The 26,812-nt window shown below is 46.8% G+C and overlaps 1 protein-coding gene across 3 annotated transcripts in view; it reads right to left on the bottom strand.

The window, feature by feature from the left end:
• Positions 1-26,812, bottom strand: part of TBCD (tubulin folding cofactor D) — a 353,196-nt gene that overhangs the window by 98,605 nt on the left and 227,779 nt on the right. For all 3 annotated transcript variants that reach the window (XM_073606952.1, XM_073606954.1, XM_073606953.1), the window contains exons 20-21: positions 7,428-7,501; positions 4,165-4,282 (exon numbers count right to left, since the gene is read on the bottom strand). In XM_073606952.1, the coding sequence (XP_073463053.1) occupies positions 4,165-4,282; positions 7,428-7,501 (192 nt within the window). The remainder of the gene's footprint in view (positions 1-4,164; positions 4,283-7,427; positions 7,502-26,812) is intronic.

Raw genomic sequence — 26,812 nt, 5'->3', positions numbered from 1 at the left:
CAAGAACCCAACATTTTTATGCTGAGAAATCCACAGTCTGGTTTAGGCCCTTATGTCAGTCTATGAAGTATGAAATATGGGCACATGCAGGTCCACAAACACCTCGATCGGAGTTTACTCCAGCCGGTGTTACATTTGGACCATGAAGTCTCATAAATGTATCATTTCAACATGTCAAGGACAAATCTTCGATTTTTTTTTTCCCCTTTTTAAATGATTGATAATTGGAGACAATACAAGCCAATGGTAGAACAAAAGAATTTACAGCAAACCAGATGAAACGCTGAATACTTACTTATGTGTCTGTCCTTTAACCACTTGATCTCTGGAAGGTTTTACCCCCCCCCCCCATTCATGACCAGGCCATTTTTTGCTATTCGCCACTGCAGTACTTTAACTAGAATTACACGGTGTCATGCAATGCTGTACCCACATTAAATTTATATAAAATGTTTCCACACAAATAGAGCTTTCTTTTTGGTGGTATTTGATCACCACTGGGTTATTTTTTTATTATTATTATATACGGGGAAAAAAAAAAAAAGACAGTAAATTAGAAAAATAACAATATTTTCTCGTTTCTGTTATAAAACATATCCCATAAAAAATAAAATAAAAAATAAAAATCGAATTTCCTAATAAATGTTGGCCGCAAATGTATTCTGCTAAATATCTTTTGTTAAAAAAAATTCCAATAAGTGTATATGAATTGGTTTGTGTGAAGGTTATTGTGTCTACAAACTGGTATATATATATACTGGAAATTACGCAGCTATAGACACTATACTGGAACGGTGGTGTTTAGAGACTTAAAGTGGAACTTCAGTCATTTTTTCATCTTTCCATCTATTAAATCTTCTGCTCTTGTTGTTGTTTTAAATCTGGATAGTAAAACATTTTTTTTTCTGCCAGTAAATCCCTTATACAGACCACTTCCTGTTTCTTGTCTGGTCATTGGCCTAGGCTTATGACATCATGCACAGCTCTTGCTCTCTCACTGTCATGAGAGTTTGCCAGGAAGGGAAGGGGGGATGAGTCATAAGAAGGCCAATGAAAGCTGCCGAGCTGGAGGTGTGCCTCTGTGTCTGTGTAAATCCAGGAAGTGAACAGGCAACAGCTTCAGCTGCCCACAGTTAAAATGGCTGCAGCCAGACTCAGTGGAGGGAGATTTCTGCAGCATATTTGGCAAGTACAGAACACAGTATATATAAAATAATATGCAAAGTGGTTGGAGGGAAGCTTCAGAATGGCAAAGATGTTGTTATTACAAATGATGTGAGCAGACTGCAGTTCCTCTTTAAGCCTAGTACACATGGGCTGAATGTTGGGAGACATTGGCCGGTTCAATAAAAACTGGCCGACATTTGGTCCCTGTGTATGGTAACTGCTCCCGATCAGCGATCTCAGCCAATGTTCTGGCGGGAGGGCCGCCCCCCCTGTCAGAACACGACAGCACAGAAGGGGAGATTGCTGTACTAACATTGGATCTTTAGTACAGCGGCTCAGACCGGAGCTGCCAGTTTTTTTTTTTTCGTTCAACCCAAAAAACTATTAGTGTATACTAGGCTTTATAGTTGGCAGGCAGTCTGACGTTAACAGACACTGGCTGGGAGGGTCCCTGACACCGACCTTGTTTGTGACACTAAGGCTGCATTCACACCTGAGCGTTTCAAAGTCACGCGGGTTTTACCGCAATTTTGTTCAAGTCATCAATATAAAAAAAGGTAGAATAATGCCTGTAATCTGCCCCAAAGAATCTCATGTTCTTTGAGCTTAGGGCGTTTTTCAGGCCTTTTTGCTTCAGGTGACAAAATGCTCAGATGTGAAATGAATGGGATTTTGCTTTTCGGGCCTTTTTCAGGGTTTTTTTTCTGCAGTTTTATGAGCTGAAAACGCTGAGGTGTGAATACAGCCTAATACAGTGATAATACTGTACACTGACACTGTACTAATGACACTGGCTGGGAAGGGGTTAACATCTATGGCAATCAAGGGGTTAAATGTGTGCCTGATAATGTGTAATGTGTGTAATATGTTCTGCTTTTACTTTACTATTGTTTTTGGTTGTTTTTTTCTCCCTCATTTTCAGAGAGAAGAAACGGCCAGATTGCTGTTCACAGAGCTCTGTGTGTTTGTAAACACAGAACCCTGTGTGTGATTGGACACAGCCGATCAGCTGATTTCAGCCAAAAGCATTGCCTGAAATCTGCTGCCAAACTCATGCTGTGCCCAATCACAGCATGGGTCGGCAGGGGAACGAACCCAAAACCCGGAAAAAAGGCCTGACGTAAAAGTACGGGATTGTGCTTGCACCCACCACTGGCTCACAGCATATTTACCTTGAGTGGTTGGCAGATGGTTAAAAACATAAACCACAGCACCGAAAGTTTATGGACTAAACCATCAGACCTACTGCACATGAGCTTGTTGGACATCCCATTTCAAAACCATGGGGCATTATTCTGGCGTTGACCCCCCTCTGTGGTTATAACAGCCTCCACTCTACTGAGAAGGCTTTCCATAAAATTTTGGGAGGTGTCTGTCGGACTCTGTGCCCATTTGTGATGTTAGACGAGAAGCTCCGACTCGCATTGAGCCTTCTAATTTATCCCCAAAACTATTCAGTAAGGTTGAGGTCAGGACTCTGTGCACTCGAGTTCCTCCACTGCAAACGGGTCAAACTATGTCTTGATATTTTCGGAGAAACTGACCTGTACAGAGCCCTGACCCCCCAACCCTACTGGCCAGCTTTGGAAAGAATTGAACTTACTTCCCTTTGCCCACTCAGCCAATAGAGCATTTGTGAGGTCAGGTACAGATGTTGGATGAGAAGACCTGGAGAGCCATTGGGTCTCCAATTCATAACAAAAATGTTCAGTAGGGTTGGGGTCAGGGCTCTGTTCTGGACACTCAAGTTGGGGTCAGGGCTCTGTACAGGACACTCAAGTTGGGGTCAGGACTCTGCACAGGACACTCAAGTTGGGGTCAGGGCTCTGTACAGGACACTAAAGTTGGGGTCAGGGCTCTGTACAGGACACTAAAGTTGGGGTCAGGGCTCTGTACAGGACACTAAAGTTGGGGTCAGGACTCTGCACAGGACACTCAAGTTGGGGTCAGGGCTCTGTACAGGACACTAAAGTTGGGGTCAGGGCTCTGTACAGGACACTCAAGTTGGGGTCAGGGCTCTGTACAGGACACGAAAGTTGGGGTCAGGGCTCTGTACAGGACACTAAAGTTGGGGTCAGGGCTCTGTACAGGACACTAAAGTTGGGGTCAGGGCTCTGTACAGGACACTAAAGTTGGGGTCAGGGCTCTGTACAGGACACTAAAGTTGGGGTCAGGGCTCTGTACAGGACACTAAAGTTGGGGTCAGGGCTCTGTACAGGACACTAAAGTTGGGGTCAGGGCTCTGTACAGGACACTAAAGTTGGGGTCAGGGCTCTGTACAGGACACTAAAGTTGGGGTCAGGACTCTGCACAGGACACTCAAGTTGGGGTCAGGGCTCTGTACAGGACACTAAAGTTGGGGTCAGGGCTCTGTACTGGACACTCAAGTTGGGGTCAGGGCTCTGTACAGGACACTCAAGTTGGGGTCAGGGCTCTGTACAGGACACTAAAGTTGGGGTCAGGGCTCTGTACAGGACACTCAAGTTGGGGTCAGGGCTCTGTACAGGACACTAAAGTTGGGGTCAGGGCTCTGTACAGGACACTAAAGATGGGGTCAGGGCTCTGTACAGGACACTAAAGTTGGGGTCAGGGCTCTGTACAGGACACTAAAGTTGGGGTCAGGGCTCTGTACAGGACACTAAAGTTGGGGTCAGGGCTCTGTACAGGACACTAAAGTTGGGGTCAGGGCTCTGTACTGGACACTCAAGTTGGGGTCAGGGCTCTGTACAGGACACTAAAGTTGGGGTCAGGGCTCTGTACAGGACACTAAAGTTGGGGTCAGGGCTCTGTACAGGACACTGAAGTTCCTCCACACCAAGCTGGTCACACCATGTCTTTATGGGTCTGGCTTTCTACCCTTCACTGGAAACCTCTCTAATCATTTGGAGGGGACGGTCTGTGTAATTTTGTAGTTATGGATGATTTGGCCACACATGGTTTGTCCATCTGAAGATCAGGCATCAACAGTAGAAAGATGAAAATGTAAAATTTTGTTACCTGTTACTCTGAACCGCCAGCTTATAAAGTGCATGGGTGATTTCAGCACAGGCCAAGATGGCGCCATGGCGTGTGTGCAAATCCGTGCCAGTAGCCAAAGGGAGGAGCTGAGGCAGCACTGCAATACAAAATGTCACATCATTGATTGTACTTTCTGCACAGCTCCAAACTTTGATATGGAAACAAGGGACACCTATTAGTAAAAGTATGTAGACATAAGACACACCCCCTGCCACGCCCCCTAAAAGGAGAATTCTACAAAAAAATATGATTAGTTAAACCCACAAGTGTTTTCTCATTACTATTCCTTTACATTGGCTTCTGAAATTTACAAAGGCAGCAATTTAAAAAATTGGATGAAAGGTTTATCACTGGGAAACACTTCTTGATAGATAAGTAGTGCATTTTATACACAACTATAGAGATTAGACCAAAATGAGGGACAAATGAGGAGGAAAGAGGGACAGAGGGACTTTCTGCAACTCATAACACCGTCAAGCCTTGTCAGGAGGAACTTCCGAAGTTATTTCTTACATTTTACATGCCTCTTCCATAATGTTACTCTCATAAATCATATACAGATTGGAAGGTGTACCCCTCTAGGGCAGTGATGGCGAACCTTGGCACCCCAGATGTTTTGGAACTACATTTCCCATGATGCTCCACTACACTGCAGAGTGCATGAGATCATGGGAAATGTAGTTCCAAAACATCTGGGGTGCCAAGGTTCACCATCACTGAAATTGAGTTTGACACCCCTGCTCTAGGGGCTGTCTGTACAGTATTTAACAGTGCAATCAGCACCACGGTTGAATGCATGTTATGAGTCTGGCAAAAAACAAACCAGGTCCACGTCAGTTTCTGTGAGAAATGATGTCTCATAATAAAAGGACACAATGGGGTTAATTTACTAAAGGCAAATAGCAGTTGTTCCAGAGTTTAAATGAGCAGAAGCTCTGCTGACTTCCATCAACCAATGATGTGCAAGTGCACTTTGCAGTGTATAGTCTGCCTTAAAAAGAGAAGTATGGGGTTTGGGGTTTTTGCAGATTTATACTTACCTATGTGGATGCTGCCTCTGTCCCCCACCGGCCCTAAGACTGAGAACCTATCAATCAAACACCGCAGATCGCTCAGTTCTCAGCTCCCCAAGCAGAGAGCTGCTGGCTGTCAGTCACCGTTCTCTACTCTGCCCCCCTCCTCACTCAATGGAGTGCTGGGCTGTGGCGGGGACAGGAGCGACCGGCTCTCAGCGGCTCGGTGAGAGGCTGAGCTGGGTGCCGGTGTTCCGTCAGATTAGACGACCCGTCAAAACTTGTAACGAAAATGACATTCCGTCACGGCCATCTTGGTACACCCGCACTCAGCCACAGTAAACCTGCAGTTTGAAGTCGCCAAGCGGACATCTTTTTACACCCACCAAAGTCTTGCATTCGACAACTTATTTTTACCACTAAACTCAGCTTATATAGTGAAATACAGGAATTAGAAGTCCGTGACACTGTTTTGATGTTGAATTTTAAAAGCAGCGATCTTCTGTCAGATCAGGAAACCTGTGAGATCAGCAGACTTGCCGCTGCTTTTAAAATTCAACTTTAAAACAGTGTCACGGATTGCTAAATATAAGAAAAGATTGCTGCTTCAAAAGCCGCAGACCTTTAGAAACACCCGCCCTATTATAAACTCGCAGGTGTTGGCTCTGCACAAACTTGGAGGGAAGAAAAAAGTCCTGGACGGCCGCACACCGCTGAAGGCATCTTTACTGATATAGTAAAATCCAATACAGTCACTTCATATGCAAAAGAAACAGGGAAAAGCAGCTGACGCGTTTCACACCGTGTAGTGGTGCTTGATCATAGCTATGATTAAGCACCACTACACGGTGTGAAACGCGTCAGTTGCTTTTCAATAAAGATGCTCTCAGCGGTGTGCGCGCCCGTCCAGGACTTTTTCCTTCCTTCCACGGATTTATAAATACTGTATTTCACGATATAAGCTCAGTTTAGTGGTACAAATAGGTGTGAAATGCAAGATTTCGGTGGGTGTAAAAAAAAGATGTCTGCTTGGAGACTTCAGACTGTAGGCTTAGTGTGGGCGAGTGCGGGGTGTACCAAGATGGCGGTAATGGAACGTCACTTCCATTATGAAATCTGACGGGTCGCCTAATCTGCCTGGACTGGCTCTGTGACGTCAGCAGACTTCAGCCCGCTGTCTGCTGAAAACAGGTCACAGGAGTGCAGAACGTACTGTGCTCCTGTGATCCAGAGGAGACGTACAGCCAAACAAGCTTTCCCCGTACTTCTCCTTTAAGTAAATCAACCCCATATTTTTCATATGCCGTGTTCACACGGATAAGACCATTGTGTACAGGAAGCTTTGGGCAACTTTTTTGATGCCTTTAAAAACAAACTTCAACTCTAGTCCTGGAAGGCTGAACACAGTTCAAGTTGGTGATCTGTAACAATCATCCCACATTAATTAATACACTTTTTTGGGTTTTTTTTTTTCTTCTTCTCTTTTTTTGGAGGGTGGGGGGGGGGGGGGGGGGGGTAGTATAACTGGTAAACTTTTGACAAGATAGCTTCGTACTTAGTTTTTTCTTGTAATGTTAATCCCTGTGTATCTTAATGTAAACTATGAAATACAAGAATGTTTATAATATTGAATTGAGATGATGACATCCATGATAAAAATAAAAATTTTGATTATAAAAAAAAAGGAAAGTGGCAGGGTCCTAATGAGGAAAGTGGCAGGGTCAGCATCCCTTTAGATGTGATTTCTCTTTGGGAGTATCTCACCAAAAATGACATTTTTGTTGCAGGGGATGCCCAACATCTGACTTGTATCTTAGTGCAGACTTCTGGGAAAATCAGAGAGCCAATCAACACAAGCAGAAAATTACATTTCTGGGGGGGTGTTCTGTATACCATCTGTGTACAGAGCGCCTCCAGGTGGCCATATTGCATTTCTGGGGGGCATTCTGTATACCATCTGTGTACAGAGCGCCTCCAGGTGGCCATATTGCATTTTACAGAAAATTACAGCGGCTGCAGATTGGAAAAGGAAAGGTAATTTTTAATAACATTCAATTTATTCAGGTACTTTTTTTTTTTTTTTTTTTTAACCTAAAATAATTACAGTGCCGTCATCCATATACAGTAATAGATGGGACAATGTCCATTACATAGTGTGTGTCTATTATCACTTTAACAAAAATATTAATATGAAATCTTCAGTCATATCAGATATAAATGAGGACATACCGGTTTTGATCATGTATTCGGGTGCGATCGGAGTTAGGTTGTGAAGGGTCTTTGTGGTAAGCTCTCGTATGACACTGCAGAGAAAACAGATTTGTTTATTACATTTTCGTTTCCCCCCCAATCTATTCTTCATAAATAAAGTGTATTTTGGGTAAAATTAGTACAGTAAAACCTTGGATTGTGAACATAATTCATTTCAGGAACATGCTTGTAATCCAAAGCACTTGTATATCAAAGCAAATTTCCCCATAAGAAATAATGGAAACTCAAATAATTCGTTCCACAACCATTTATTCATAAATCCTTCAGTTTATAGTCCATATAAAGAGATTATAGTGATGTGATTGGTTGTGTAACCATAAAATGTCCATCCACAAATGGAAGCCTCCACAAGGGGATTAGAAGAAAAATCCAGCAGGAGCTCCAGAGTATAAAAGAGAAGAGAGGCGCCTCTAAGTGTAGCAATGTGTTGCTAAATGTTGGACCTTCATTAAATGTAACCATATTGCTACACTTAGAGGCGCCTCTCTTCTCTTTTATACTCCAGTTGTGACGTCACGCTACTTGTATATCAAGACATCGCTTGTATATCAAGTCAAAATTTATTAAAAAATGTTGCTTGTCCTCCAAAACGCTCTCAAACCAAGTTACTCTCAAATCGAGGTTTTACTGTATTTCAGGTTTTGGATGGTTGCTGATTGATCACTAAGAGTGGTTTCATACGGCCCCCGGTTTTCCTGCGGGTTCGCTGTGCTTTCCTATAGACTTCTATGAGGTCTTACAGTTTTGGTGCGGTTTAAGAAAGTGCTGCATCTTTAGTAAACTTTCTGACACTGCACCAAAACCGCAGGACGTCATAGAAGTCTATGGGAAAGCACAGCGAACCCGCACAAAAAAAAAAAAAAAAAAAAAGAAAGAAAAATAAATTAAAAAACGCTCCTCCCCAGTTTTGGGAAATATCCACTTGGTGTGACTCCTTGTAAGACACGCATGGACGAGTAACCGCCCCCTTTTCCCCTGCTGACGTGGTGGACGGCCGGGGACCCCTGTCGGGACCCGGTGGGCGAGACGTCGGAGAATTATAAGCTCAGGAGAAACTGCTCAAACACAATGTGATTGGTAATTATACTGTTAAACATATATATATTATATTTTTATGGTCACATCCATGAACTCTAATACGCAAATTTTGTCACAGCGCCTCAATCCTCTGAAGATGACCCAACGGGGTCGAAACGCGTCAGGATTATGACCCTATTATAGCGCTCGATCATTGTATAAACTTGTGCCAGCTTCATTTGTGTTATCTCCTGTAGCACAGCTCTTATTTTAACCATTACGGTTAAGTCCCACTAATTAAAAAACCCTTTTAAAGTGGAGTTCCACCCACTTTTACAACTCTTCAGCATCCCTCACTAAACTGTGCACTGTAAACAAATTGGATATTTTTTAATTTTTTTTCTCAGCACCTACTGTATATCTGCTGTATTCATTTTTCACTTCCTCCTCCCTGGCCGCGGCCCATCGCATCATTTCCTGTTTGCAATGCCTTCTGGGAGGGGGTGGCAACTTCCTCTGAAACTGCCGTTGCTATGGAAACCTGACCTGACACCTATTACACTGTTTGTGCTGCACTGAGCATGTGCGAGATCTGCAAGGACGAGATCCAGGAAGAAATACAGTCTGGCTTCAGATGCCCACACTTAAGATGGCCACGGCCTGCTGTAAGTTTATAAAATAACAAACTACTGCTATAAACTAACAAAACAGACCTTAGTTTACAGACTAACTTTACTAGAATACATTAAGCTTGTGTATTATAGGGGTATTTTTATTTAAAAAGTATATCTTCTTTTTCTTTTGAATTAAAAAAAAGCAGATTTGCGGCTTTGCCCAAAGCACAGCAGGACCGCAATGGGGCAGTGTAAAGCCTCCCTTACTGGATGCTGGCTGATCAAAAAAATCACTGAACAATGAATGCCCAGCTTTAGTCATAGCTTGATGAAGGCCTAACAGATGAAGCAAGCAAGCTTTCTATTCAGGCTGGATGTGCCAATAAAACGGTTTATTATCAGAAGACTTTGCCAAGTCCTGTGTCATGCCAACAGTGAAGTATCCTCATGTGTGGGTTTACTTGCTCACTCACAATTTTGCCTGAGAACACCGCCATGAATAAAGAATGGTTCAAAAACATCCTCCGAGAGCAACTTCTCCCAACCATCCAAGAACAGTTTGGTGAGGAACAATGCCTTTTCCAGCATGATGGAGCACCTTGCCATAAGGCAAAAGTGATAACTAAGTTACATAGTAGGTGAGGTTGAAAAAAAAAAAGACACAAGTCCAACCTATGTGTGTGATTATATGTCAGTATTACATTGTATATCCCTGTATGTTGCGGTCATTCAGGTGATTATCTAATAGTTTCTTGAAGCTATCGATGCTCCCCGCTGAGACCACCGCCTGTGGAAGGGAATTCCACATCCTTGCCGCTCTTACAGTAAAGAACTACCCTACGTAGTTTAAGGTTAAACCTCTTTTCTCCTAATTTTAATGAGTGGCCACGAGTCTTGTTAAACTTCCTTCTGCAAAAAAGTTTTCTCCCTATTGTGGGGTCACCAGTACAGTATTTGTATATTGAAATCATATCCCCTCTCAAGCGTCTCTTCTCCAGAGAGAATAAGTTCAGCGCTTGCAACCTTTCCTCATAACTAAGATCCTCCAGACCCTTTATTAGCTTTGTTGTCCTTCTTTGTACTCGCTCCATTTCCAGTACATCCTTCCTGAGGACTGGTGCCCAGAACTGGACAGCATACTCCAGGTGCGGCCAGACCAGAGTCTTGTGGAGCGTGAGAATTAGTTTTATCTCTGCAGTTGATCCCCTTTTTAATGCCAATATTCTGTTTGCTTTGTTGGCAGCAGCTTGGCATTGCATGTCATTGCTGAGCCTATCATCTACTAGGACCCCCAGGTCCTTTCCATCCTAGATTCCCCCAGAGGTTCTCCCCCGAGTCTATAGATTGCATTCATATTTTTGCCACCCAAATGCATTATTTTACATTTTTCTACATTCAACCTCATTTGCCATGTAGTTGCCCACCCCATTAATTTGTTCAGGTCTTTTTGCAAGGTTTCCACATCCTGCGGAGAAGTTATTGCCCTGCTTAGCTTAGTAACTAAATGGTTTGGGGAACAAAACATGGACATTTTGGGTCCACGGCCAGGAAGCGCCACAGACCTAAATCCCATTGAGAACTTGTGGTCAATCCTCAAGAGGCGGGTGAACCAAAAAAACACAAATTCTGACAAACTCCAAGCATTGATTATGCAAGAATGGGTTGCCATCAGTCAGGATGTGGCCCAGAAGTTAACTTCTTGCCGACCGCCACACACAGATGTATGTCGGCAGAATGGCACAGGCAGACAAATGGGTGTACAGGTACGCCCCTTTAAATTAGCTGCCTTTTGGGTGCGCGCGCCGCCGCACGAGTGTGTCCGCGGGTCCCGGGAACTCCATGTTCTCCGGCGGCCCGTGATTGCAGTGTGGAGATGTAGAATGGGGGGGATGTAAACAAGGCATTTCCCCGTTCTGCCTTGTGACATGACAGAGATCTACTGCTCCCTGTCATCGGGAGCGGTGATCGCTGTCAGTCCCCCCCACAGTAAGAATCACTCCCTAGGACACACTTAACCCCTTGATCGCCCCCTAGTGTTTAACCCCCTTCCCTGCCAGTGTCATTTACACAGTAATTAGTGCATTTTTATTGCACTGATCGCTGTATAAATGACAATGGTCCCAAAATTGTGTCAAAAGTGTCCAATATGTCGCAGTCACGATAATAATCGCAGATCGTCGCCATTACTAATAATAAAAAAAAAAAATAATAATAATAATTGCCATAAAACTATCCCCTATTTTGTAGACGCTATAACTTTTGCACAAACCAATCAATATACACTTATTGCGATTTTTTTTACCAAAAATATGTAGAAGAATACATATCGGCCTAAACTGAGGAAAAAAAAATTTTTTTTTTTTTTAAATATTTTTGGGGGATATTTATTATAGCAAAAAGTAAAAAATATTGCTTTTTTTTTTTCAAAATTGTTGCATCTTTTTTGTTTATAGCGCAAAAAATATAAACCGCAGAGGTGATCAAATACCACCAAAAGAAAGCTCTATTTGTGGGGAAAAAAGGCCGTCAATTTTGTTTGGGTACAACGTCGCACGAGCGTGCAACTGTCAGTTAAAGTGACACAGTGCCGAATCGCAAAAAGTGCTCTGGTCAGGAAGGGGGTAAAATTTTCCGGGGCTGAAGTGGTTAATTGACAGGATGCTGAGAGAATTGCAGAGGTCTTGAAAAAGAAGAGTCAACACTGAAAACATTGAGGCTTTGCATAAATTTAATGTAACTGTCACTTATGAAATGCTTGTAATTATACCTCAGTATCCCATAGTAACATTTGACAAAAAGATCTAAAAAGCCAGAAGCAGCACTTTGTGAAAATGAATGTTTGTGTCATTCTCCAAAATTTTGGCCTTGGCTGTATATTTACTTATATTTCTCCACCTTTTAGGAAAACTACTGTGATAAAAATAAAAACAATTATAAGCAATATCACAACAGTTGTTTTTTTTTTGTATAAAACAGCAATGTGAAATAAAAATTAGAAAATCACCTAAACCAGCCCAGGAAAAGGTAACATTTTATTATAGTTTCTATGGAAGAATCTGAACACAATTAAGTCTTTGAAGACAAAAGCGGCTCAGATTTAGGCAATGACAGGTGTAATGTCGCTCCAGAACGACTTGGATCATTAAAGCGAATTGATGAAAACAATAAACAATGACGATCGGCGAGGAGGAAGGTAACAGGTGTCGGATGGGAGTCAAAGCACGCGGTTTTATTGGGGTTTTAGGATGAAGGAACGGCGCTCGGGAACCTAGGTGTGAGTTAATAACTGCCACAAAAAGGCAAAATACATGATGTCAGAGGGATGGGATAAAAGCGGCTATTGTGTATAGAGGAGGCAGAGATCAGAGGAGCCTTCTATCCACATCATCAAATGGGCTAAAAAAAAAAAAATAAAGAACGCAAGGAAAGGGAAAAGCTTTAGTGTGAGGTTGTGCCATCTAATACAATCTAATACTCATTCACAATGGGTGGGGGGCCAGGATCTGGGGGCTCCCTTATGAAAGGGGGCTCCCGGATTCCGATAAGCCCCCCGCCCGCAGACCCCGACAACCAACGGCCAGGGTTGTCGGGGTCTGCGGGCGGGGGGCTTATCGGAATCAGGGGGCCCCCAGATCCTGGCCCCCCACCCTTTGTGAATGAGTATGGGGTACATCGTACCCCTACCCATTCATCTAGGGAAAAAAGTGTCAATGAAAAAACACAGTACACAGGTTTTTAAAGTAATTTATTAGGCAGCTCCTGGGTCTTCTTCCGACTTCGGGGGTCTCTCCGGCGTCCTGATCTTCTGCTGGCTCCTCCGCTATCTTCTGCAGCTCTTTTGCAAGCGGTGGCCCGGACTTCTGCCTTCTTCCGATGTTGATACGACGCTCTCTCCGGCTGGAATGCTCTCTGAGCGCTCCGCAATGGACTTATATAGGCGGTGACCCCGCCCCCTTATGAGGTCACTATCCCGGGGCAGGCTGGGACTGTGCCGTCATAAGGGGGCGTGGTCAACATCACCCGGTGACCACGCCCCCTAAAACGTCACAGTCCCAGGATGCCAAGGGACTGTGACGGCATAAGGGGACGGGGTCACCGCCTATATAAGTCCATTGCGGAGCGCTCAGAGAGCATTCCAGCCGGAGGGAGCGTCGTGTCAACATCGGAAGAAGAGAAGAGGGAAGAAGGCAGAAGGCAGAAGTCCGGGCCACCGCTAGCAAAAGAGCTGCAGAAGATAGCGGAGGAGCCAGCAAGAGGATCAGGACACCAGGAGGAGACGCCGGAGATACCCCCGAAGTCGGAAGAAGACCCTGGAGCTGCTTAATAAATTACTTTAAAAACCTGTGTACTGTGTTTTTTTCATTGACACTTTTTTCCCTAGGTGAATGGGTAGGGGTACGATGTACCCCATACTCATTCACAAAGGGTGGGGGGTCGGGATCTGGGGGCCCCCTTATTAAAGGGGGCTCCCGGATTCCGATAAGCCCTCCGCCCGCAGACCCCAGCCACCAACGGCCAGGGTTGTCGGGAAGAGGCCCTTGTCCTCATCAACATGGGGACAAGGTGCTTTGGGGTGGGGGTGGGGGGGGCCGCAGGGCGCCCCCCCCCCCGCCCCAAAGCACCCACCCCCCATGTTGAGGGCATGCGGCCTGGTACGGTCCAGGAGGGGGGGCGTTCGCTCGTCCCCACCTCCATTCCTAACCAGCCAGGCTGCGTGCTCGGATAAGGGTCGGGTATGGATTTTGGGGGGACCTCCATGCCGACTTTTCGGCGTAGGGGGTTCCCCTTACAATCCATACCAGACCTAAGGGCCTGGTATGCCCCTGGGGGGGAACCCACGCCGTTTTTTTCATTTAAAACTTGGCGCGGCGTCCCCCCTCATGATTCATACCAGACAGCTGTCAGCACTGCCTGTCGCTCATTGTGAAAGGAAAAAAAAGTTTTCCTTTCCCGAACAGTGAGCCAGCGTGTCATGCACAGTACCCTGTCGCCGAGGTACTGTACATGGTGTGAGGCTTGTGCTTACAAAGTCGTACTGAAATCGTGTCTATATTATTCAGGTACGATTTGCATGCTACTTGAGGGTTTAACATTGAGGTCTATGGAGTACAACTCGCATGGAAGTTGGACCAAAGTAGTGCAGGGAATACTTTGAAGTCGGCACGACTTAAAGTCGTGCCAATATGAATGGTAGTCATTGAAAATCATGGAGAATGACTTGTCATACGATTTTGCAGTACAAAATCATGGGACAAGTCGTATAAGTGTGAAAGGAGCCTTAAAGTGATTGTAAAGTCTCATTTTGAAAAAAACAAAAAAAAACCAAACATGTTATACTTACCTGCTCTGTTTTAATGGTTTTGCACAGGGCAGCCCCGATCCTCCTCTTCTCGCGTCCCTCTTCTGTGCTCCAGGCCCCTCCCGTCGAGTGCCCCCAAAGCAAGCAGCTTGCTATGGGGGCACCCGAGCCGAGCTGCAGCTCTGTGTGTCCATTCAGAATGCATTAAAGTGGTTGTAAACCCTTACAATCCACTTTTTGCTACAGGTAAGCCTATAAATAAGGCTTACCTGTAGCTACCCCGGATATCTCCTATACCTGCACGGTTTAGGAGATATCTCTTGTATCTGCATGTGCCGACGTCATCGAGACATGCGCACTGCAGCAATTGCACGTACATGCCGTTTGCTTCAGTGAGTGTGTCGTTACTGGTGGCTCCTGCGTGAATGTGTGGGAGTGACGTCATCGCGGCTTCCGGCCAATCACACCGCCGGGGCTGCGATACCCAGAAGTATCTCCGGGGAGAAATGTCGCCAGTCGGTGCTGGGGCTGCGATCTCACGTGGGTATTACATAATGAGCTATGCATACTAGCTCATTATGCCTTTGTCTTGCAGGTCTTCTTTTTTTTCATGTGGGTTTACAACCACTTTAAGATAAAAAAAAAAAACTTTCTGCCTTTACAACCACTTTAATGTGAAACACTGGACTGGTGTGCCAACGCAGGGGCCAGTATGCCAACAAAAAATGCAAATGTGTCTGGCACTGGTGTACAGTTCGATTCACAGCATAATAAAATGTCAAACCCGGTTCTACGTTGTTAGAGCAGTGGAGGGGGGTCAGAGCGGACGGCTCAGGCTCTCAGGGGCTCACTGAGAGCCTGAGTCGGGTGCCGGTCCAGGCATGTATGTGGGCGGATCCAGACTTCATTGTCGCGATCTTGAACCGGCTCTGTGACATCAGCTGACAGCGGGCTTCAGCTGAAAACGGGTCACAGGAGTGCACAACCTACTGCACTGCTGTGATCCATAGGGGGGAGTACAGCCAAACAAGTGTCCCCCGTACTTCTCCTTTAATACTCGATTCTCTGTATTCTGTGTTCAGACACGTTCAATCAGACGCCCCCCAGAATTCTTGCCATGGTTATTTATGATTTTCTGGTGTCACAACTCATTATTATTACATAGACAGGTATATTACTATAAAAATAAGTGCAGCGCTTGTTTGTGTAACCTTGTATGACCTGCAGGCTTATTTCATTCTGTTTCTGCAGATATTGTATACATGACAAGAATGTTGCTGGTGGCAGTACTATTCTTCACCTGAGATTTGTGGTATTTTCTGTTACACCTGTTTATCTGGTTTTGGGTTTTTTTTTTCACAGGTGAGTGGCTGCAGTGTCCGGGACGCTGTACTGTAACCAGAGCCAGGCCTGCGGGTCGTATTTACTGTGTAACAATTGATTTGTGTCACTAATTTTTAAGGACGTCTGCAGGCCTTACAGTACAGGAGGACACGGGGGGTAAGAGCAAGCTCATTAGACAAGTAGCCACACAAGATATTGTCGGGGGGGGGGCCATTTATCAAGCAAAGTGGCGACATAATTATATGCAAATCAGGCTGCCTTTCATTCAGCAAAACCTAATAAACAGGTTAACAGTGCATTTGCGGCCCCTGTGCCTCGAATTCCGGGCAGCCAACAGCAACAGCTTTGGACAGGTGCGAAATCGATTTATCCTTTGTGACAATGCGAGACTCTGCCAATGTGAAAATCTAGGAGAAAATGACGCGGGGTTCACATTAAGGCTTAAAGGAGAAGTACAGAGAAAGCTCGTTTGGCTGTACTACTTCTGTGGATCACAGGAGTGCAGTCCGTTCTGCACTCCTGTGACCCGTTTTCAGCAGACAGCGGGCTGAAGCCCGCTGTTGGCTGACATCACAGAGCCTGTCCAGGCTCGGGCAAGATCGCCACAATGAAGTCTGGTTCTGCCCATATGCCTGGACCGACACCCTGCTCAGGGCCTCAGCGAGCCACTGAGAGCCTGAGCCGGCCGCTCCCGCCCCCTCCACGGCCCAGCGCTCCAGTGAGGGGGGGGGGGGGGGGGGGATCAGAGGCTTCTAGATTTTTGTTTCTGAGTGGAGAAAGCTGTGTTTTAGGTATTCTGTAGTCCTGGATTGGGGCCTGGAGATTAAAGGTTCTTGGGTGTGGCAAAACCTTCAATCCTGTGTCTGGATTTTACTGGGTGCCTGCAGCACGTGTGAGTACACAGCTGTGCAGGGTCGTTGTATACTCAAGCCTGAGGATAGCTCAGAGCTCCCATATTGGAGACAGGAGGCCTCACCCAGGGGTCAGAGGGGCGCCAGCCAGGAATCAAGAGACATGAGGTCTCACCCAGGGGTCAGAGGGGCGCCAGCCAGGAATCAAGAGACATGAGGTCTCACCCAGGGGTCAGAGGGGCGCCAGCCAGGAATTAAGAGACACGAAGTCTCACCCAGGGGTCAGAGGGGTGCCAGCCAGGAATCAAGAGACATGAGGTCTCACCCAGGGGTCAGAGGGGCACCAGCCAGGAATCAAGAAACATGAGGTCTCACCCAGGGGTCAGAGGGGCGCCAGCCAGGAATCAGGAGACATGAGGTCTCACCCAGGGGTCAGAGGAGCGCCAGCCAGGAATCAAGAGACATGAGGTCTCACCCAGGGGTCAGAGGGGCGCCAGCCAGGAATCAAGAGACATGAGGTCTCACCCAGGGGTCAGAGGGGCGCCAGCCAGGAATTAAGAGACACGAAGTCTCACCCAGGGGTCAGAGGGGTGCCAGCCAGGAATCAAGAGACATGAGGTCTCACCCAGGGGTCAGAGGGGCGCCAGCCAGGAATCAAGAAACATGAGGTCTCACCCAGGGGTCAGAGGGGCGCCAGCCAGGAATCAAGAGACATGAGATCTCACCCAGGGGTCAGAGGGGCGCCAGCCAGGAATCAAGAAACATGAGGTCTCACCCAGGGGTCAGAGGGGCGCCAGCCAGGAATCAAGAAACATGAGGTCTCACCCAGGGGTCAGAGGGGCGCCAGCCAGGAATCAAGAGACATGAGATCTCACCCAGGGGTCAGAGGGGCGCCAGCCAGGAATCAAGAGACATGAGGTCTCACCCAGGGGTCAGAGGGGCGCCAGCCAGGAATCAAGAGACATGAGGTCTCACCCAGGGGTCAGAGGGGCACCAGCCAGGAATTAAGAGACACGAAGTCTCACCCAGGGGTCAGAGGGGCGCCAGCCAGGAATCAAGAAACATGAGGTCTCACCCAGGGGTCAGAGGGGCGCCAGCCAGGAATTAAGAGACACGAAGTCTCACCCAGGGGTCAGAGGGGTGCCAGCCAGGAATCAAGAGACATGAGGTCTCACCCAGGGGTCAGAGGGGCGCCAGCCAGGAATCAAGAGACATGAGGTCTCACCCAGGGGTCAGAGGGGCGCCAGCCAGGAATCAAGAGACATGAGGTCTCACCCAGGGGTCAGAGGGGCGCCAGCCAGGAATCAAGAGACATGAGATCTCACCCAGGGGTCAGAGGGGCGCCAGCCAGGAATCAAGAAACATGAGGTCTCACCCAGGGGTCAGAGGGGCGCCAGCCAGGAATGAAGAGACATGAGGTCTCACCCAGGGGTCAGAGGGGCGCCAGCCAGGAGACAGGAGACATGAGGTCTCACCCAGGGGTCAGAGGGGCGCCAGCCAGGAATCAGGAGACATGAGGTCTCACCCAGGGGTCAGAGGAGCGCCAGCCAGGAATCAAGAGACATGATGTCTCACCCAGGGGTCAGAGGGGCGCCAGCCAGGAATCAAGAGACATGAGGTCTCACCCAGGGGTCAGAGGGGCACCAGCCAGGAGAAAGGAGGTCTCATGAATCAGTTGGGCTCCTATCCGGTCGTCAGGAGAACCTCTATCCAGAGCCTAGGAGTCTGGTGGGCTCCTATTGGGGTGTCTGAAGAAACCTCCAGCTCTGCAGCTCTCATTGGCCCTCTTATGACTCATCTCCCCTCTCTTCCTGGCAGACTCTCATGAGAGTAAGAAAGAGAGCTGTGCATGATGCCATAAGGGCTAATGACCAGACAAGAAACAGGAAGTGGGCTGTATAAGGTATTTACGGGCAGAAAAAAGAAGGTATTACTATCCAAAGTTAAAACAACAACAACAAGGGCAGAAGATTTAATAGATGGAAAGATGAAAAAATGACTGAAGGTCCACTTTAAACATACATGCATCCTAATGAGTTTTTTTTATTTATTTATATCAGCTCTGCAGAATGGATTTAGGAAAAGCCACATAAACTTTATCTAAAGCCTTTAGTTTCCGGCTGGCATCCAGTGGCCACGATGATGATGACAGAGGGAGAAGCTGATCACAGGCGCACCGCACTGACCTTTGAAGCTGACCAGCAGACTGCAGACACAAACAGCGATCCCTGAGGGTGCGGTCACAGCTTGGACAGCTTGGCCCAACATGTCAGAGCACAGCACAGGTTACTATAAACAGTCAATGCGTGCAAACAATACAACGCTCGGGGCATCAATACTGCCCTCAGGGATCGTATCCTCCCAGTCTGCTCCAGCCAAACACTGTTTCTTGAAGTCAAGTCTTTAAAATATAGGAAAACGTTAGATAACCAGGAAAAAATAACAGTTTATTTGTGTAGTAAACACCATCAACCAATACCTACAGATACCAGAGAGGGACCAGAAAAAGCTTTCACTTCAATTCTACTTATTCAGGAAGAATGAATGAATGAATGATTTGTATAGCGCTGCACATGCGAACTGAGTCGCCTTATGATCCACATTAGGATGGTCTCCTTGCTGAACCAGCTGAATTTCGATCCGTCTATGGCCAGCTTAAAGTAGTTTTAAAGGCTACAGGTGTTTTACCTTTATGCATTCTTTTGCATTAAACTTTTAAGTGCAGCTCCCCTCGGAAATCCCCAAATACTTACCTGAGCCCGATCTTCAGAGTTGAGCACAAGAGGAGAGGTGCTGCTCTCTCTCTCCCTCCTCACTGGACCCGGTGAGAGCAGCAAGAGCCATTGACTGAGTGATGAGGGAGCAGAGGCCAGGCCAAGATCCACTGTGTGTGTCAACAGACATACAATATATTACCAAAAGTATTGGGACGCCTGCCTTTACACACACACATGAACTTTAATGGCAACCTAATCTGGGTCCGTAGGGTTCAATATTGAGTTGGCTCTGCCCTTTGCAGTCATAACAGCTTCAACTCTTTTGGGAAGTTCGTCCACAAGTTTTAGGAGGGTGTCTATGGGAATGTTTGATCATTCTTCCAGAAGCTCATTTGTGAGGTCAGGCACTGATGCTGGATGAGAAGGCCTGGCTCACAGTCTCTGCTCTAATTCATCTCAAAGGCGTTCTATCTCGTTGAGGTCAGGACTCTGTGCATGCCAGTCAAGTTCCTCCACCCCAAACTTGCTCATCCATGTCTTTATGGACCTTGCGTTGTGCACTTGTCCAAATCATTTGGTGGAGGGGGGATTATGGTGTGGGGGTTGTTTTTTAGGGGTTGGCCCCTTAGTTTGAGTGAAGGGAACTCTTAAGGTGTCAGCATAACAAGACATTTTGGACAATTTCATGTTCCCAACTTTGTGGGAACAGTTTGGGGATTGCCCCTTCCTGTTCCAACATGACTGCCCACCAGTGCACAAAACAAGGTCCATAAAGACATGGATGAGCGAGTTCGGGGTGGAGGAACTTGACTGGCCTGCACAGAGTCCCGACCTCAACCCCATACAACACCTTTGGCATAAATTAGAGTGGCGACTGCGAGCCAGGCCTTCTCGTCCAACATCAGCGCCTGACCTCACAAATGCTCTTCTGGAAGAATGCTCAAACATTCCCATAGACACACTCCTAAACCTTGTGGACAGCCTTCCCAGAAGAGTTGAAGCTGTTATAGCTGCAAAGGGCGGGCCAACTCAATATTGAACCCTACAGACTAAGACTGGGATGCCATTAAAATTCATGTGGGGGGGCGTGACCGGAAGCCGCTCTGGATGGCAGCCTAATCCTCCTGCTCTCTCCCAGCCCGTGATAACACAGTGCACAGGGGACGTTCCGCTGATCTCACATGGGCAGATCCAGGACCACTAGATCCGCAGCAGCCAGGGGATCATCTTTACCCCCGCCGGGAACCTCCATGGACCTCCGGTCCTATTTTCCGCCGACGGACATGCCTCTCACCGGACCAGCCAAGATGGCGCCGGACACTTCCGCGGCCTACTCACGCAGCTCCGCTCGGATCCCCCCATCGCCTCACTTGCCGTACAGGCAGCCCATGGACCGCGAACCAGCCCAGACGAGCAGCGCAGCTGAGCCTCCTCTGCCAGGAACGGTGAGTCCTAACCCCGAACCCACCTCCCATGAGGCAGCGCCACAGGCCTTACAGGGCGCCATGATGGGCCTTCCCTCGCAGCAATACACACAATGCTCAGAGGCGTTTCCTCGCCTGCTGAGAACGGCATCGGATCCATGCATTCAGAGCACTGAGCCATGGTCACCAACCCCCTCAGACTTTTCTGCGGACTTTCCGGCTCTACCAGACCCTATGTATCCAGCTACCCGGATCCCACCAGAGCCCGCACTGAGCCCAGCGCCCTCCAGCCACAGGGATTCTGACTCACCGCCCTTAAAAACGCAAAAGTTAACCTCCTCACGGGCCAGCAGCTCACCCACAGAACGGACAGTACCACAGACCACATATGCTAAAAAAGCGGGTACACCTGACCCCCACCCCCAGAGGTTGGATAAAGCACGGGCCCCTCCGCACGCTCAAGCTCCATCTTGGAGCGAACCGTGGGATTCCCCACCCAGATCTGCACATCAGCTCACAGGCCCCCTACCACCACGCACAACCTCAGAGCAGGGACACCCGGTACCAGTCCACACCCAATCGGCACCCCCACAATGGCTACAGGCGATTCCCACTAAAGAAGACTTTAGACAACTGATAGAAGATGTAAAGTCCACATGTCGCTCAGAAATACAAGTACTTCAGTCAGGCCTTAAACACTTAGCAGACAGAGTGGAAATGGCTGAGGAAGAGATCCAAGAAACTAAGCTGGCAGTCCACAGAACCCAACTCCAAGGAGCAGACCACCATACTATGTTAAGAAATATGCAGCGGCATGTGGAGGACCTAGATAACAGGGAACGAAGAAACAACATACGAGTGAGGGGGATACCGGAAGTCGAAGGTCCAGAGGACATTCAACATACTCTACAAGACGTGTTCAACAATCTTCTGGGTGAACCCATTACCAATTTTATAGAAATGGATAGAGCCCATAGAGCCCTGCGCCCCAAGGGCTCCACCTCGCAACCGAGGGACATCATCTGCAGGATTAATTCATATCCCCTGAAGGAGGACATCATGAGGCAAGCCCGACTAGCCCGCAAAGTGACCTATAAAGATGCCCATGTACAACTATATCCAGATCTTTCATGGATCACATTGCAAAAACGTAGACTTCTTCAACCATTGCTGCGTATCTTGCAAGACGAAAACATCACCTATCGTTGGGGATTCCCCTTCAGCCTTACAGCCAAAACCCAAGGCAAATCTGCTGTTTTAAGATACCCAGAGGACATAGAAACCTTCTGTGAAACTATCGGAATCTCCGTCCCTCGACTCCCAGATTGGGATCTTGTTACCACCCCTCCAGCACCGCCCACAACGTGGCAGAAGGTGCCCTCTTCCAACCGATCCCGGAACAGAGAAACACCTCGCAAGAGCACCAAGCATAAGAACGGCTGACTCTAGTGGTAGTCTTCACGCTTTAAATCACTTATTGATGGACAGTTTTTCTGTCCGGTACCGCTGGTGATCCGGCCCTGGACAAAGTAGCAAATTTAGTCCCCCTTCTATGCGCCCTAGTCTTACACTTTAGTCTACAAAATGGGCATGTCTCAGTAGAGACTCGAGAGAATAGGAAATCCCACTCCTAGTCACCCCTCTCTTGGTTAAATGTTAGCAGTGTTAGTTGTTCTGCAGTTCATGTTTTGTATGACCAATTTTGGGCTCCATTGCATCCGACCGACGGGCCCCTCGGGACCTTTGTTGGGAGGATCCCTGGAATCCCGCATCGACCTAGGCCCTTTAGCCTCTCAAGGTCAAGAAATGTTAGTTGTACGAATCTATAAATGTTTAGCATGTATTAACTACCTTTTCTTCTTCTCACCCTCTTTCTTATCTCTCCTTCTCCCATCCACCTCTCCACTACCGTATGACTTACTCCACAATCGGTGGAATCTGAATTGTTCTCCTCTCGAGGAATGCGCATCGTTGACCCACAACCTCCGAAACTTCTCCTCCACATGAGGTAAGGTATTCCCCCTCACTCACTCGACACCATGGCTAAGATCTTATCCTTAAACGTACACGGCCTAAACTCCAATAAAAAGAGACACTTGGCGTTGAGGGAATTTAAACAATCAGGGGCAGACATCGTTTTGGTCCAAGAGACACACTTTGACAAAGGGGGTTCATTTGCATTCGCCTCTAAACAATATTCCCAAATATACCACTCCTCAGGTCTACACAAAAGAGCAGGGGTTGCAATCCTCATTAAAAACGGTCCCCCTTTCACCTGTACAACTCATTACAGTGATCCACACGGCCACTTTGTTATCCTGCAGGGACATTGGCAACAACAAGCAATCACCCTTTGCGCCCTTTATGCCCCCAACGTTAAACAACACAACTTTCTGTCTAAAGTACTCATTTGCGTCTTTAAACTCGAGCACGGGATGCTGGTGGTGGGGGGCGACTTTAATCTAATCCATTCCACAATAATGGATCGCCAGGTGGTGAGCCCCAGGGCGACACCAGCTCGAGCCCTCCGAGACTCGAAGCTTTTTTGTAAACTTACTAGACGATATGCTCTCTTTGACGCCTGGAGAGCTCTCCACCCTGGCGATAGGCAATACACGTTTTACTCAGCCCCCCACCAGACACATTCACGTATCGATTATTTTTTTGTAAATAACCACACGCTTAGAAACACACGAGAGGCACAGGTACTTCCAATTTCATGGTCTGACCATGCGCCTATTTTACTCAAGCTGGAAATAGGATCCCCCAACTGTAGACCCTATAACTGGAAATTAAATACATATCTTCTTCAGCATCCCCCATCGCAAATGGAACTAGTATCCACCTTAAAATATTATTTCACAGAAAATAACACTCCTGACATATCCACTCCCATACTCTGGGAAGCCCACAAGGCAGTACTCCGAGGCAGGTGTATAGCACTGTCATCTGCCATGAAAAAAAGATGCCCTACTCACAAAAACTCAAACTGAAAAAGAACTTAGAACATTAGAATGTCAACTGCAAAAAGCTCCTACCCTATCCCTTCTTAAGAAAATCATACACTTGAGAACCACTCTGAGCGACTTGGCAATGGGACGGGTAGAAAAGGCCATCATTAGACTTAGACAAAGGTACTATGACAAGGGCAATAAAGCTCATTCCCTACTAGCGAGAAAATTACGAGATAACTCACACATGACCACGCCACACCAGATTAAAAACAAGCTAGGTTCCCTGTTGTCCCACCCCAAAGACATTGTCAATACTTTTGCAGATTATTATCAGGAACTTTATAACAATCCTAACATACCTAGTAAACCCCTCCCTCCCGACCTGCACCAACATATGCAGCAGTACCTCGCACAGAGTGGAGTCCCACAAATCCAAACCTCTGATCTAGCAACCTTAAACATGCCGATTACCGAAGAAGAAATAGAACAGACCATTAAAACCCTCCCATCACACAAAGCACCAGGCCCGGATGGTCTACCTTATGAATATTATAAGGCCTTTCTTCCCATCCTACTACCGCATATGTGCAAACTTTTTAATGCCTTCTATCGAGACTCTCCCATCCCACCTGATATGCAGCGATCATTTATCACTGTGATCCCTAAACCAGACAAGGATCCCACCCTATGCGCCAACTGAAGACCCATCGCCTTACTGAACTCAGACCTAAAAATGTTTACAAAGCTGTTATCAATCCGCTTGAACATGATCCTCCCATCCCTTATCCATAAGGATCAAGTGGGCTTTGTCCCCCTTAGACAAGCAGGAGATAACACCAGAAAGGTGATTGACCTGATAGATGTGGCGAATAGGGAGAAATCAGAATCCTTGTTGCTTAGCCTAGATGCCGAAAAGGCCTTTGACCGCCTTGGGTGGCCCTTCTTGTTTGCAACACTACAGCATGCGGGGTTCCGTGGACCCTTCATGAGAGCCATACAACACCTATATTTCAAGCCTTCTGCCCCGGTCAGAACACCCTTTGCCATCTCAACTACTTTCCCGATAACCAACGGCACTCGACAGGGATGCCCATTATCACCGTTACTATTCGCACTGTGCGTCGAACCATTGGCGGCTTCCATCCGAGGCAACCAAAATATACGGGGAATCTCAGTCAGGGGTCGGGAGTATAAGATCTCGCTGTTTGCTGACGACGTGATCCTCACCTTGACCCAGCCCAGAATTTCTCTCCCAAACCTACATGCAGAACTTAATCGTTACGGAGCCCTCTCGGGCTATAAAATTAATACATCTAAGTCAGAAGCCCTCCCAATCAATATCTCGGACGAGGAAACGGCGCACCTAAAGACCAATTTTAGCTACCACTGGAAAGATACTTCCTTGAAATACCTAGGAGTACATATCACCTCAAAGTTTAACACCTTATACCAGGAGAACTCCCCCCCCCTCTTCCGCTCCATCAGAACCCTGCTCACTAATTGGAAAAAACACCATATTTCCCTGTTGGGCCGGATTGCATCTATTAAGATGACGATCCTCCCGAAATTATTGTACCTCTTTCAAACATTACCTATTCCTGTCCCTCCCAAACATTTGATTAAACTCCAATCTGATCTTCTTAAATTTACCTGGAATTATAAGAAACACAGAATCCCTCAATCAGTAATGATGGCGGCACGCTCAGATGGAGGTCTTGCCTTTCCCAATCTTACCAAATATTATCAAGCAGCCCAACTCCGGGCAATAGCATCATGGTTCACGCAAAGATCATATAACAGATGGACAGAGATCGAAAAAATATGGTTAGCCCCGAACCCACCCAAACAGCTTACTATGGAGTGCGAGGGCAGAGGTGCCCCCTGAGCGACTATTGGGACCTATGACTCAGCTCCGACGCTTATGGAACAAACTATCCCGCTCACATACATTGGCCTCAGAAAAATCAGTCCTAACATCGTTTGTCTATAACCCCAAAATCCCAGACAGTCTCACCCACCAGATGTCCTACCCATGGACGTCACGGAATCTCTTCCACTACGGAGCCCTGGTAGACCCCAGATCCTGCAAATTGCTGTCTTACTCTGACCTACAGACCAAATTCCATCTACCACGTCAAGCTTTCTACAGCTTCATGCAAACACGTCACTATGCCATGTCCATATCGCCCGACCTACAGTTCTCCCCCCCATCACCCTTTGAAAATCTAATCCTGGCGGGCACGGCCCAGAAAGGGTTAATCTCTGATATCTACAAAATACTAAATGCTTACCCACTAGAAGACAAAGGTAAACATATCTATATGATTAAATGGGAAAAAGCTCTTAATGGGGAACTTCCCATGGAGCAATGGCAGACAATATGGACACAGGCAGCAAAAAGCTCCCTCTGCACTCTATACAAAGAAAATACCTACAAAATTCTCCTTTACTGGTATATGACTCTGGATATCCTTCATGCCATATACCCGTCTAGCTCAGATCGCTGCTGGCGATGTCAAAAAGACAGAGGGACCCTCCTTCATATATATTGGGACTGCTCACTGATTACCCCATTTTGGGACAAGGTTCAACAACTACTGGTTCGCCTATTAGAGACACAGATCCCTATGGCCCCCAAATTCTTCCTTTTAGGAATCTCACAATTAAAGATCCCCAAAGCTCAAAAAAAACTCACACGCCACATTCTCACAGCAGCACGTTGTCTTATTGCTTTACACTGGAAACCCCCCCCCCCCCCCCCCCACACCCAAAGCCTTATACGCTAGAATCAAAGATGTGGAGTTGATGGAGAAGATGACAGCCCGGATACAGGACAGGCTGGAGGCACATAATAAAGTATGGGAGCTGTGGCATCTTCGAGAGGACCCACCATGAACAAGTAAACGAATTATAACAACATTCTTCCTCCCTTTTCTTCTCATTTTCTTCTTTTCCCCCCTTCTTTCACTATCCTTCTACTCTACTTTGAGTGTTTCAGTGACTTGCTTAGTTATAAGCAAACTAGAAGATGAAAACAAAATAAGAGTTGAGAAAAAAAAATGCCTAGCATATTTGTATTTTTTGTGATACACTCTTATCACCTTTAATATATTATGTACTTTT

The sequence above is a fragment of the Aquarana catesbeiana genome, linkage group LG12 (assembly GCF_042186555.1).
Source record: "Aquarana catesbeiana isolate 2022-GZ linkage group LG12, ASM4218655v1, whole genome shotgun sequence".
In the NCBI taxonomy this organism is placed as follows: Eukaryota; Metazoa; Chordata; class Amphibia; order Anura; family Ranidae; genus Aquarana; species Aquarana catesbeiana.
Note: the sequence above shows the minus strand (reverse complement) of the source record. Positions and strands in the feature narration are given on the sequence as shown.